This window comes from Equus asinus, chromosome 5, assembly GCF_041296235.1.
Source record: "Equus asinus isolate D_3611 breed Donkey chromosome 5, EquAss-T2T_v2, whole genome shotgun sequence".
Classification (NCBI taxonomy): domain Eukaryota; kingdom Metazoa; phylum Chordata; class Mammalia; order Perissodactyla; family Equidae; genus Equus; species Equus asinus.
The window spans coordinates 48,689,998-48,705,015 of NC_091794.1; the positions used below are offsets into that span (position 1 = coordinate 48,689,998).

The window sequence follows — 15,018 nt, forward strand, 5'->3', positions numbered from 1 at the left end:
TCTCTCTCCATCTCTGGGCTCTGCTTTCTTCCCACCAGCAGCTCCAGGCTCATGTTTTCATTGCTTTATTACGCTTAGTCCCAGAAAGAGTGCCAGTCTGAATGTCCATGGCTCAGCTTGGGTCACGTCACCCTCCCCGAACCAATCTTTGTTTCTCTTCAGCCGCATCTGGGTTGGGTGCCTGGCCCTGAAACCTACCACAAGGACTGAGAGTTGGGAAGATGATTCCTCAAGGAAAAACCTGAGAGATACTAGAGAAAAGAGTGGAAAGGATGCTGGGAAGGCAAAACCAGGACAATCATAGTACTGAGATATCATATGATTATGGTGGCTGTGTTCGAAACTGATTTGGTCCTTAATTAAAGTACCTCTCTAGTTACATTTTGTATATTTCAGCCAAAGATAATAATAATGATAGCTAACATTGATGGAATGATTATTGTGTGCCAGAACTCTTTTTAATACTTTCCATAGATTGATTCATTTAGTCTCAACAACCTACAAAACAGATTCCATTATTAATCGCATTATAGATCTGAGAAAACAGGCATATTAAGTATCTTGCTCAATGTAACATGTAAATGGTGGAGTAGTTCAACTTGTGCATTTTAACTCTATCTTTTAAGTCCATCCTTTTAACCACTTTGCTATAGGTCTTCAATTAATATGGAAGTATTTGTGTTTAATTTTGTATGGTTTTTTTCATTAAGTTATACAATAAACATTTACTAAACATCTACTTTATGACGGGCACTGGAAATTCAAAGATGAAAAAGTGGTCCTTTGCCTGAAGGAGAGCTCACGATAACACAACCTTGCCCTAATGTTTATAAGTAATGCAAATCCATTTTATAATAAAATTAAAATGTTCATAAATAAATTTACCTATAAAGTTTGATGTGACAGTGAGGGGCAGTCCTGAAGCCCAGGAGGACAATGGGATGAGAACATTTTTGGCCAAGGAAACATCCTGTGCCAAAGCATGGGGGCTGAGAGCGTGGAGCAAGTTCTGGAAACTATTACATAGTTAAGTTTTAAGATTAAAAAGTGCTGAGGAGAGAGCAATACAAGATGAATCTGGACAAGTGAGAGGTCATGAAGGGACTGAATACCATGACAAGGATTTTGCAAGGTTTTCCCAACAGGACGCTTTGGTCAAATAGTCCTAGGCAAAAATCCAAGATATGAATGAGATATAAGGGTTTTTTGTGGGGGTTTTTTTGGTTTTTTTTTTTTACAAGGGGTAGAGGCTGTAAGTCCTGGCCCCTTCCCCTAACCACTGCCAGAGCCAGAGTGGGAGCCAGAAGCTGAACAGCAAAGTGACATGATAGGATTTGCCTGCTGGAAGGATCCGTGTTAGGCCCTGCTTGACTGAGTGTCTCTGTCTGTCTTACTGAATTTCTATGGCTGAAGCTTCTCACCAGTCTGCACATCTCTTTGAAGCCTCAGGAAGTGGCCCCTCCCAGTAGCCTCTGCTGGAGTGCTTTGCACGCAATTAATGGGCTCCGTGAGTGTTTGCTGAAACTGGACCAAGAGAAAAAAAACCATCTTTTCATCTTGGGTTGTTTGGAGGAGTCAGGGGACACACTGCTCTAAGCACATTGGGTTCCTCCCTCCCAAAGGGAGGCAGTTCAGTGGCGGGATTATAGTAACACAGCACATCATGATTTTAATAGTAATAACAACAATAACAGCCGTGGTCAAAGTAAAAATTGCTAACATCGATTGAGCGCTTATTATGTGCCAAGCACTGTTCTTAGGACTTAGTACAACATGTATTGACTCATTTAGTCCTCAAAACATCTCCCACAGGGAGCACTGCTATCGTATCCATGTTACAAATGAGGAATTGAAAGCACGAAGAGCCTGAGTAACTTCCCCGAGCCCCTCAGACAGTAAATGGCAAGGTCGGAGTTCAAGTCCAGCCAGTCAGGGTGCTCCCGCGCTCCCACAGCCCCGTTATAAGAATGAGGCGGGGGGTGCATTGCAGAGTGTGGTCTTCAGATTCAGACAGAGCTGGGTTCACGGCCTACTCCTCTCCTTACTCACTGTGACCTTGGGCAAATTTTTAAACTTTTATGAGTCTCACTTTTCTTATCTGTTAGATGGGAATACAAACATTGCAAACTTGTTTTGAGACTAAAGTTGTATAATATCTAGTGCCTGGCACATAATAGTTCCTCAATAAATGATTTCAGTTATTAGTCCTGGTAAGAAACAGTGAATGCCTGAATGGGGTAGGCAATCGGAATGAAAAGAGGATTTTACAGTGTGCACTGAACTTCTGTAGTTCTGTATGGGGATGGTAGCCTGTGCTGTGGTCTACGCACCGTACGTGGGTTGGTTACTTGTTAATACACGTAAATAGTTTGACTCAGAGCCGTCTTTACCATCTCAGTTACAAAGTTATTCATCTTACTCTCTATAGTATTTACCTGTCAAAAAGACTTGATGTAGGGCAGGATCCAGGAAAGTAGGGCTAGCCTCCAGAAGCTGAAGACTGAAATCACAATAATTCATTCGTTCATTTATTTAAGAATGAATGAATGTGCTATGCTCTGGGATGATAGCAGTGAATAAGACAGACCTTATCTTCTGGAATTTTATGTTCCAACATGCGTGAAAGACGTTTAACAGTTGAACAGTTACTTAATCAGAGTTCTTTTTAACTTTCAAGGAGTGTGTAGAGAGTATTAATAGAGAATTTAAGAAGGAAACTGACCTGTCTGGGTGGCCAGTATGTTCCCTGATAAAGTGACAACTATGTGAGATCCATAGGATAGGTGATATTGGTTACAGTGGGAGGGCTGGGAGGTGGGCATTTGCGGCTGTGGGCACTTGATGCTCAGATGGGTTCAGCAAAGCCTCTGAGTACCCGCCTCAGGCTCTTCTGCCACAGAGACCCTTCTGGACACCTCTTTGGGACTTCTCCTTTGTGGCTGTTCAGGTAGATGTCTTTAGCAGACAGACCAGTATGATGAAGCACATGAGGAGAACTTTTAACAGAGAAAAGCCAACTGTTTCTTGGTCTTCATGATACTCTCCACCTTTGGGGCTATGCCCAGTGCTTTAGTTCACTGTGTTGTACAGCGTGAAGAACTTGGAAAGCTCCTGGAGTTATAAAAATGAACGAGCTGAGCTGTCCACTCCATGCATACTTCAGCATCTCTTCTTACCTTCCATACTGATGATGCCCATTTGGTGGCTTATGTCTCTCGGGGTCTCTGCATATGTGCATGCATGCTCAGTGTATGGCCTGGATGTGTAGGCTTCTTGTATATGTGTGTACAAGTGTTAGAGAGATTACTCAAGAGCAAAAAATGACCTGAAGACTACTGTTCTCTACCCTCTAAACTAATGGAGATGAGCACTTAGGTTCACTAGGTTTTAAAAGCATTTTTCCATCATGATGGTTTGTTTCCAACAGTGCCTTTCATTTATGTACCTCAAAGCATTTGCTCAAAACTATAATTAATTCTCTTAGCCCCTAGTGGATTTGAGAAACATGTGGGTGAGGAAATTGGCACACAGAGATTGGGGTGCCTGGAGTCATTGAGCAGGCTGTTCACATCCAGATATGCAGCCAAGCTCCTCAGTGGTGGACTGTGGGGTCTCCTTTTGTACATCTGTCCCCTCCTTTGCACTGAGCGCACCTTCTCCATCTCACATTTATGTCCCTCTTTTGACTTCACTAGGTTCTATCTTGTTGAGCTCTTTTGAGTTTTGACTTCCTCATCAATATATTGGCTTTCTTCTTGTTTTTTTAATTAAGATCATAATAGTTTATAATATTGTGAAATTTCAGTTGTACATTATTATTTGTCAGTCACCACATAAATGTGCCCTTTCACCCCTTGTACCCACCCCCCAACCACCTTCCCTTCCGGTAACCACTAAACTGTTCTCTTTGTCCATGTGTCAGTTTATCTTCCACATATGAGTGAAATCATAGTGTTTGTCTTTCTCTGTCTGGCTTATTTCGCTTAACCTAATACCCTCAAAGTCCATTCATGTTGTTGCAAATGGCTTTCTTCTTAATGACTTGAAACTCACCTTTTGGTTTCCCTTCATAAAATGTCCTCTGTTACTCATTTAAAGCCTACTTACTTTAATGAGCTGGGAACAGGAACTGTGCGTTACCTATCTTTGTACCTCCTGCAGAGCCTGCTAACCTGGAACCTGGCACATAGTAGATACTACACAAAATGATAATATATTTGTAAAAACAGGAGACCAGAGAAAATACAAAAAGTAGAAAGCTACATAAAGGAAAAAGAAATCCAAATTACAACTCACAGAGAACTCCATAGTTATTTTTCTTGGTAACCAAAGCCAAAAGAGGAGACATTATCCATTACACTGTTAATATCATCTGAAAAGAAGACTCATTCCAATTCCTGTAGGCTGTTAGCTGAATTGTAGGTCTAGGATTCTTGAGGTTGTACTCCACTTCATTTACAGTAGGATTTAGCCAAATGAATGACAACATTACTAGGGTTAAAACGTATTTGCTTCTGGGTTACTTGAACACAGGTCTTTCTTTTAATTCATTATTTTCTTTGGAGTCATACATCAGCGCAGGCTTAAGTGTGAGAAAGGTGGATGTCAGACTTGTGTCATCTGTTTCTCTGAGGGACACCACTTCCTGGTAAGAGACAGCAGATTGGCCGAATAGTAAAGAAGACACTGCAAGTTGTCACCCTCTTCTGGATATATCCTAGTCTTGACACTTCATGGCTCTCTTACCCTGGGCATTTTGCTTAACCTTCCCTTATTCACTTGTGTAAATGTGGATAATATCTCTTCTCTCATAAAGTTAGTGTGAGAAGTAAATATCATTATTTATAAAGCATCTGAAAACAATATGTAGAATACAATGTTCAGTGCATCTTATTATTATTATCATGGTGTCTCTTGCAGACATTTTTCATTTTTCTTTCCTTCGCACTAATGACCCCCATAGGAGACAACATGCCATATCCCCTCTAGTTACAGTGCCTTGGCAATCACTGTTTCTCTGCCAGGAAAATGGTTTGCTCCTCTATCACACTACATCTTGCTTTCTTTTCCTCCCCCAAATGGGTAACTTCCACAACGCCTTTAGAATACAGCTCAAACTTGAATTTCTCGGGGCTGTCTCCCCCGAGGTCCCCAATTAGATAAGCTATCCATACCTCTCATGTTAGTAATTTTGCATGCATCTGTGTCATTCTTTGATTTCCATCTGTGCTCCCCGCTAGACGATAGTTTGAATCTGTTATGCCCATTCTTGTATTATTACATTATTAGCATTTGGCATTGTGCCTAGGATATAGTAGGCACTTAAATATTTGTTGAATGAATTCATTTAGCTTAGGGTTAACATATACAACACATTCAGGTGCTGTCTGCAGAATGTCATGGTAAAATCGTGAGTTCTATCAATGCTGCAATAAAGAGATGTGGGCTTTGGCAACTCATTAAACAGACACTCTGAGTCTGTTTCCTTAGACCTGTAAAAATATAGTTCACAGGTACATAATTTCACCTTGAGATAATTTTAGAGAATCCACACATACTTAATTATCATTTAATTTTTAGTATATTTTAACGTTTAATAGATTGTGATTTAAAAAAAACAAACCTCAAACTGTGTGTTATATGCCAACTTTGAATGCACTGGAAAATGGCAGTGTCTCAATTTGTTACTCCATTTGTGTGCAAATGTCATTCACTATGAAGCTTCCACTGAAATTTCAAGGCATGCTCTTTAAAAAGAAGTTACCATTTGCAATTTACTTATCTTAGGAAATGTAGATTTTGTCTATCTTTTGGAATCAAAACAGAACCAAAAATTAATAAGATATTGAAGCTGATATGTGACTTTAAATTTCTTTTAAAAATTCTAATTTTGTATTCACTACAACACCCTCTTTGTTGTCACTGATTAACTTTATAACTAGATATTATGTAGTTAATAATTTAAAAAGGCTGGTTTTTGTTGATGCTGTATATTGGCATCCTGAATAAAATGTCTATTGGAGGAAGAGATTTCACTACTACAAATTATTAAAAAAATTTTTTTTCAACCACATCCTAAAAAATGTCAGCAATCCCTTCCAATTCTAATAGCCTATGATTTTTTAAGAATAAATTGTCTTCTGCTTTTGGTCACATTCGGTCAACACAGATCAGATCAGTTAGCACAAACACCTGCCTAATGCCAGCAACTGCCACGGACGCAGGGCAGGTGAGCAGGAGCAGAAGCGCCTCTAGTCAGTGTCCCTACATCTAGTGGCTGGTGGCGTTTATGAGTCTATACACCTCATGCTTCCTTCTAGAGTATAAACTGACCAGTTGTGTGGATTGTTATAAGAATTACACAGTTTTATTTCTGTTCCATGGATTGAGAGCTAAATGTTGGGCAAACTCTTTGTTATGGAGTGCAGTAATATAAAATGTCCTATTAATTCCATTTTTAAATCCTAGCATATTGTAGGCGCTTAAAGTATGTTCCCCTGTGTAATAAATATGCGACTTAACATCCCTCCTTTATCTCCTGAAATCATTCATAAGCAAATATTATTGTGTGCTAACAAGCTCCTTTAATTGGAGGACCAAAGGCAGGTTTCTCTTCAGTCCTGCCTTAAGATGCTCCTAAACTCTTCTTTCGTGCTTAGCAGCTTTGGTGTTACCACCATGGCTAATTGCCCTTCCTCTGTCTTGGAGTTTTCAGTATAGAATAAGAACACCTGCTCTGGAGTGAGACAAATCTGGCTTTAACTCTTAGCTCTAATGTTGAAAACAAACATAAACTCTGAAACTTTTTCTCATTTCTCATTTCATTTTTCTCATTTGTAAAACAGAATCATTAAGAACATCTACTTCATCGAACTGTTTGAGTGTTAAATACGATGATACACACACAACCTCTGGTACATGGTGAACATCCTGTAAGGTCGCCTTTGGCTATGTTTTATAACCACAATTACGATCATCGTATCGTCATCAGAGGTAGTCAGTGGCTTAAAAGCATTTCCTGGAATCATCCATTTCTTTGCACTTGAGAAAACCACTGTCCCTTCGCACGGTTTGTCACCCTTCAGGAGGCCAGTCCTGGTTTCTCACATGGAAGTGTTCTCTGCAAGCAGAGGGCTGCCTCAATGCACAAGAATTTTTCAAGCCTCTGCTGCATCACGTTTGCTAATGTTCCATTGGCCAAAGCAAGTCCCATGGCCACGTGCAGAGACAAGGAGAGGAAAGGGACTCTTCCTCTCGATGAGGGAGGCTGCCCAATCCCATGGCCATTTCTTTTCAGTCTAGCACAAATACCGAGCAATAAATTGATTCCTATGATCTTGAAAAAAAAACTTCATGCCGATAATAAAGCTAGGCTCAAATAAGCACTTAACCATTTCTAAGGCTGAGAGGTGACTTAGATGGGTATTCTTATTCGAGTTTACAGGTGGGAAACAACTGACAAAATAACTACAAAATAACTGACTGAGAGTTGAAGTGCCGTGCCTCAGGTGAGGTAATGAATCAGCTTGGACTGGGTTTTGAAGGCTTCTCATTGAAGTAATGCATCTTTCCAGAGTACTGGACTTGGCTTATTAAAATTACTCTGTTTTTAAATTTGTGACAATTTGGTACCATTACTTTGTTTTTCATTATGACCCAGTGGTCATCAGTTTCCCAATGAGTTTGATCCGAGTGCTTGATTCTTTAGACATAAGAATAATCCATTTACAAAATAGAGGATATCCTTCTCTTGTAACTTTGTAATCTAATTCTAGCCTCAGTTGTTATCTTTGTCTTTTGAAAGCATCATAAGGCATCTCCTTCGATGAGCCCTCTTGTGAGAGGATGGACAGCTTGTGGAATGGTTAAGTGAGTTCTTGTAGTCATAGACAGTGCCTCTCTTTCAATTTACTGAATAACTTGCTGCCATCATTACCCTAGACTGAAAATCTGATAAACAGTAACCCTGAAGATCTGATAAATTGCCTGCTCACTTACAAGGTCATGTAAGATCAAGATCAAGGTTCTATATTACAGTTACATAACCATGACCCACAGTGCTTCCGTAATTGTGTTTGGAAACAGTGCAATTTAAACCTAAAATTCAAGTTACTTACATTCTTGACCTCCTGCCTTTGTTATTTATTTATTTTGTGGTTGAGAAGATTAATAACAATGTTTATTTTGTATTACACATTATAACTTTCACATACTTCACTTAATTATCACAAAAGACTGGGACATATAATAATATGATTATAAAATCTGTATCTCATTATAGATGAGAAAACTTAGACTCCAAAAGGTAGGTTACTTTACTGAGGTCACCCAACCAGAAAGGAGTGGAGCCCAGACTGAATGTGCACACCACCTGCCTGCCCTCATTTTTCTGACTTGATGCTTATGCTTTCTTCACTATCATATTGCCTCAGTTTACCTTTGCAAAGTGATGGGGAAAGTCCTGACTTCATTCTGATCTCCAATCCTGTTTATTTTGGATTTAATTATATATTGAATTCCACTGTTATTTAACTGTTTCATGAGTTCTTATTTTCTTAATGATATGGTAAGCTTTTTATAGGCACTTTTTTCCCCTCTAATTCTCTCCCACGTCACCCACCATCCTCTTGAGAACCCAGGAGACGCACAGCACATCCTTGTAGAACCAGCCCGACTTCTCACAGAGAATGGCTGAAGCTGAGACTGTCAGGCTGCCATAGGGAAGTGGTGGGTGTTCTACTGGCTCGTGTAGTTGCCTCTTTAATCCAGGCAGCTGTTGATGCCAGGCTGCCCCCAGAAACTCTCAGGTGTGTTTTCTCCCCTTCTATTTAGGCTTCTCTAAAGTATGTCCGCTCACGTTTGACATTCGTTCACAATTATTTGGCCCCACATCATGAGTTTGAAATAGCACCATAGTAAGACATTTGAGGCACCCCGCAGGGACCCTTCGACAAGTTGAAGGTCAGTCCTCTCTTAGACCTGCGGTGAAGGCTGAAGGTGTGGGCAGTTTCCAGTAGCTGCTGGGAAGAACTCGTTGGTCAGCACTGTGCCATCCCCTCCCTCAGCCACCATCCTGGCCCCTCACCCCTCTGCTCCCCTCCACTGTGAGGGCCACATGCTTAGCATCCTTAGCTCAGCATCCCAATCGTACTTTCTATTTTGAGATTACCCAGTCTTCGACATAGTTAAGTCACGTGATGTGTAACATGCTTAGTTCTCCTAGGTTTGCAAAACTCCATTGTTTTTTCCTAAAACTTTGTGTGTGTGTGGTCAGGAAATGGCAGCATCTCACTCCTCTCCTCATCTTATTTTTAACACTTCTTTTCAGTATCACTAACACTGCTGTAAGCTGTTGGGCCCTTTGTAGATATTCATTCTTTCATTCATGTTTATTCACAGGTACTTGCTTGGTGCTGGGGATGTTATAAAGAGCAAAAGCAGGCAAGATCCCTGTGTTTATAGTTGTTATGGACCAATAGAGAAGAGAGACTTTAATCAAATGATTAGAGAGATGAATGTGGATTGCAAAAGGAGGAAACATGTGATGATCTGTGGGTCTAGAGCCAGGTCAGGCAGATCAGAGAGCTTTGCTGGGAAAGAGACTCTGGAACTGAGATCTGAAGGCAGAAGAGAGCTTACAATCCATGGAGAAGAGAGTCAAGAAAAAGGGTAATTATGATACAGTATGACCCATACCTCTATACCAATACCAAGAAATATGGCACATGTGAAGTATAGGGAGTGAACAAGATACAGTGGGGGGACTTGACGTTGCCGGAGAGAATTAGGAAAGAGATCCCTGAGGGGTGTCAATTTAACTCAATCAGGAATGATGAGTAGAGATTATGTGAAGAAGAGGAAAGGGGAAGAAGACAAACATGGGAGACTGCAGAAGGGCCCAGCAATATAGAGACACTGGAGGGAGGCCAGGTAGCTGGAGAGGGCAAGGGCACAGACAGGGACACACTATGAGTGGTCTTTCAGATCATGGTAATGTAACATCTTACACTCAGGGATTCCTTCTGCTGTGTCTGAAACAGTCTTCCTGGGAGAGAGATTTTTTTCCCCACCAACCTCAAAATAAAATACTGTTTTGCAGTCTAACTGATATGTACTTATCAAAATGAAATTATGGGAGAACACATACCTCTCCACCAGTGATGGCAGGGCCTCTAAAAATGGCCCATGTTGGTGGACTCCAAATTGAAGCTCAGAATGAACGCAGCCTGAATTAGGAAACTTACTCTGTAGGAGATTTACCTCTTCACATTCACGGCACTACTGCATTTCCCCTTTCTTTTCATGGTTAGTTTCCTGAAGGTGAGATGGGTACTCCTGCTCTGTGAACTTCCTCAGATCTCGGGAACTTACCCTTACTTTCCCATCTGACTTTCATCATCTTCAGTCAGACACTTCAATAAAATAGGCTTCAAAGAAAATGAACCTAACCAATTTTAATTCTAAGAGCCTGTATTTTTTTCTTTTCACTTGCCTCAATCTTTCCTATACCAGATATGGTCTGTGATAGGTACTCAACGGACAGTTCCCAGAGGCCTAGAGTGAATTTTATCTCAATAGCCTGTCTACCTTGATCTCTTCTGGGTGAAGGGATGAAGTGTGTGTTTTTTCCAACAGCTTGCATGCCATGCCTGTTTGCCGTACAAACAGAAGACCTCCTTGGACTGCCCATGTGTTGTCTCGTAAATTTTTTCTTTGTAGTCAAGAAAGAAAGTCATGTCATATAATAGTTGTGCTTGATTAGCAAAGCAGAGGAATAAACTTAAGAAAGAACTTAATATATAGTTGACATAGATGGCGATAAAATATAGAATCCTACTAAAGACTTTGATTTTCTTGACAGAATATTTATTGTTCTAAAACAGGATGAAGAGGAAGAAATCAAACAAGAAATTAACATGTTGAAGAAATATTCTCATCACCGGAATATTGCTACATACTATGGTGCTTTTATCAAAAAGAACCCACCAGGCATGGATGACCAGCTTTGGGTATGTAGCGCTGTCCAAATTTGCTTTTCTTGCATGAAGAACAACCAGGGCCAAATGGTCCATTTTTCTATCCTCATGGTTAAGTTTAACTAACTCCTTCTTTGAAACCCTTCACTCCATGATTTCTATAACATTGTGTTTTCAAGGTTTTCTCCCATTTTGTTGAATACCTTGCCATCTTTTCAGTATCTCTATCTTCTATCCCTTAACGTGGACCATACCTAAGCCAGTTGTTCATTTCTCTGGGTTTTTTTCCCCCACTAATGGCTACCTTTACTGAGTTTTTATTATATTTTAGGTACCATGCTATTTACTTTTTATGGATTCTGTCATTTATTCTGGCTCTTTGACGTAGACATCATTATCATCCTCAATTTTTGGATGATGAAACTTAGGTTTACAAAGAGGATGAGTGAATTGCCCCAAGGTCTCTGTAGCTAGAAGTGGTGGAGTCAGATCTAACCAAGCTCTACGTGAGTCTTTGTCCTTGTCCAGCACTAATGTGTGGATGACTGAAATTTACATTCCAGCTCTACGAGTAAAACACCTGAGACAGTGTCTGATACCGTGTAGGTACTCTCAGAGGTTTCTTCCCCTTGTCCACTTTGCTGTGTGCCCCAGGCCTGTGTCTTTGGCAGTCTGTGAGACAGCTGTCCCTTAGACTGCCCCACTAGTGATAACTTTACTATGTCTGATACAAAACCCACTGCTCCTGTCCCTGCCCTGCCCAGATTGCTTTTCTTTTCATCTTCCTGATTTCTGCTGTTGGAACTTTTATTCACTGAGTCCTGCAGGCAGGCTTATAATTCTGTCTTGCTTTGACCTTCCTTTGCCAATTTTATGACCAATCCACTACTATAGGCCCATTCAGTGGAAGCCTAGATTTCACAGTAGCCTCCCTCTTGATCTGTTTCTCTCCCTCTCTCTTATGTCTGTTCATCTCATATTTTGCTGTTGGGTTAATGGCTCTAAAAAACCCCTTTTAACCACGTATCATCTTGCTTATTTTCCAGAGGTCTTAATATGTGCCTAATCCACAAAATTCACTCAATTATTCAGTGCTTACTGTGTGCCAAATTAAGTAATAAACTATGTGAATCTAGTGACCACAATTTCTTGGATAATTTCTCAAAGAAATCAGTCTCGGGTAGAAGTTACTCTGTTAATGCATGCCATCTATAGTCCCATTGAGAAGACAAAACAAATACAGGGAGCACAATTGCTGACCAAAAAGGATATAATAATGTTAGCTCAGAAAAATAACAAGCTTGTCATGTCATTTGCTGTCATATACTACAATCTTTGGAAGTGAAAAGAACTGCTGGGAATTTTTTCCCCCATAAAATTTAGATCCATCTCTAAAATTGAAATGAAAAATGTACTTTGGGATAAATAAGCACACTTTGTGTGATCACATTGATTTTATATTTTTATGTGATTTCTGAAAGAGCTACAGTAGGATTTTAATTGTGTCCTTTTAAACGTATAGTAGATGTCAATGTGGAAATTAAAAATGTAAAAGTGGTTACATAAAATAAATGCAACTGTATAATACTAAAGATAGGTATATGATGGCAAGGGCATAACCACAAAACACAATTTTGATGGACTTGACTATGTCAATTTTTAAAAGTTTCTTATTATTAAAAAAAATACAGGGGCCAGCCCCGTGGCCGAGTGGTTAAGTTCACGAGCTCTGCTTCGGCAGCCCAGGGTTCGGATCCTGGGCGCAGACATGGCACCGCTCATTGGGCCATGTTGAGGTGGCATCCCACATGCTACAACTAGAAGGACCGACAACTAAAAAAATATATACAACTATGTACTGGGGGGACTTGGGGAGAAAAAAGCAGGGGGGAAAAAAACCACACATACAACAGGGCTGACCCAGTAGTGTAGTGGTTAAGTTGGACGTGTTTGTTTTGGTGGCCCAGGGTTCACAGGTTTGGATCCCAGGCACAGACCTACACCACTCATCAAGCCATGCTGTGGCAGTGACCCACATACAAAATAGAGGAGGACTGGCACAGGTGTTAGCTCAGGGCCAACCTTCTTCAAGCAAAAAGGGGAGGATTGGCAATGGATGTTAGCTCAGGGCCAGTCTTCCTCAGCCAGAAAAACCCTACAATAAACAAAGTAAAAATGAAAATAGCTAATTTAGGAAAATATTTATTTCATATGTGGTGAGAAAGAATTTAGTAGCCTTGGGGCCGGCTCTGTGGCCGAGTGGTTAAGTTTGCGTGCTCCGCTGCGGCGGCCCAGGGTTTGGATCCTGGGCGCGGACATGGCACCGCTCGTCAGGCCACATTGAGGTAATGTCCCACATCCCACAACTAGAAGGACCTGCAACTAAGATATACAACTATGTACCGGCGGGGGGCGGGTGGGGGGGTTGGGAAATAAAGCAGGAAAAAAAAAAAAGATTGGCAACAGTTGTTAGCCCAGGTGCCAATCCTTAAAAAAAAAAAAAGGAAAAAAAAAGCAAAAAGGAAGAGTGGCAACAGTTGTTAGCCTAGGTGCCAATCTTTAAAAAAAAAAAAGAATTTAGTAGCCTTTAGAGATGAAGAGTTTTTATAAATCAATAGGAAAAACGATGAAATTACTAATAGAAAGATTGAGCTAAGAACAAGGCAGCAAATAACAAAGTAAAAATATCAGTTACCAATAAACATGTTTTTAAAATGTCATCTCAAATGATATAAATGCAAAAGGAAACAAGAATTAGATACCATTTCTTACCTAGTAGATTGCCAAAGATTTTCTTTTTAAGTGATATACCCAGAATGGACACTCACTCCCCCTGCCTGTGGAAATGAACACTGGTGCAGCTTTACTCCGGAGTATTTTCAGTACATACAGATACACACACGCAGATATACAGAGAGAGAGAGAGAGAGAGATCTCCCAAAGAAAGTGCCTTACTTTTGACCCAATGTTTACACATGCAGGAATGTACCCTGAATAAATATTTGGGTAACTACATAAAGATGTATGTAGAAGTTAACCCATAGGACATCACTTAAGTACCTCTATTAAGGGACACTATTCAGCCAGTTAAAATGATGTAGATCCATGTTTACAAATGGATGAGCATTAACAATTATAGTGAGGGTTTTTTAAAGCCTTTTTTAGAGGCTATGATTAGACATATAGTACATTTTCATTGTTGTCCAAAAAAAGGAAAAAATTTATATATACATATGTTGACATGGTGGGGATGTCTAGAATAACATACACCAATAATGCCGAAGATATTTGTTTCTAGCTATTAATTTCAATAACTTCATTTTTAAAACATTTGACCTGGGGTCGGCCCCGTGGCTGAGTGGTTAAGTTCGTGCGCTCCACTTTGGCGGCCCAGGGTTTCGCCGGTTTGAATCCTGGACACAGACATGGCACAGCTCATCAAGCCATGCTGAGGCAGCGTCCCACATGCCACAACTAGAAGGACCTACAACTAGAATATTACAGCTATGTGCTGGGGGACTTTGGGGAGAAAGAAAGAAAAAAAAATTTGACTTTTCATGTCTTTTTTTTATTGCTTTTCACTGGGCTATCTTTCCTCCTCATATAGACAACTCTCTGAGGACAAGGTTTGTGACTTTTACATCCTAGCGTCCTCCTCAACACTAGGAAGGTGCTGGGCATGTGATGCTGACAAAATAGTTGTTTTATGAATGAAAGTGATATTACAGGTACAGACTTGGTTGGTGTTCTTATTATTATTGTTCAAGCCTGATAGCTACAGGTACTTGGAGAGTTCAGTTTCCCTGTGGCCTGCAGGGTCAACAGGATAGGATGAGATGGCGCAAATTGGAATATCTCTGTGTTCCCAAAGGACTTCTGCCTTGTCAGGAGCCTAGCATTTTAGCAGTGACCCACGTGTTGCCATCAGCTGCAGCAGATGACAGGTGGGGAACAAGTGTCCGCAGACAGATTTTCTGTTTGGTCAGGGCTGTGGTTGCAAATTAAAAGAAGCGTTAATGTAGCTTTGCAGCCACCTCCAGCT

At 40.5% G+C, this 15,018-nt stretch overlaps 1 protein-coding gene across 18 annotated transcripts in view; it reads left to right on the forward strand.

Moving 5' to 3' along the window:
- TNIK (TRAF2 and NCK interacting kinase) overlaps positions 1-15,018 on the forward strand; it is a 381,117-nt gene that overhangs the window by 225,513 nt on the left and 140,586 nt on the right. For all 18 annotated transcript variants that reach the window (XM_014866817.3, XM_070509445.1, XM_014866823.3 and 15 more), the window contains exon 4: positions 10,884-11,009. In XM_014866817.3, coding sequence (XP_014722303.1) covers positions 10,884-11,009 — 126 coding nt within the window. The remainder of the gene's footprint in view (positions 1-10,883; positions 11,010-15,018) is intronic.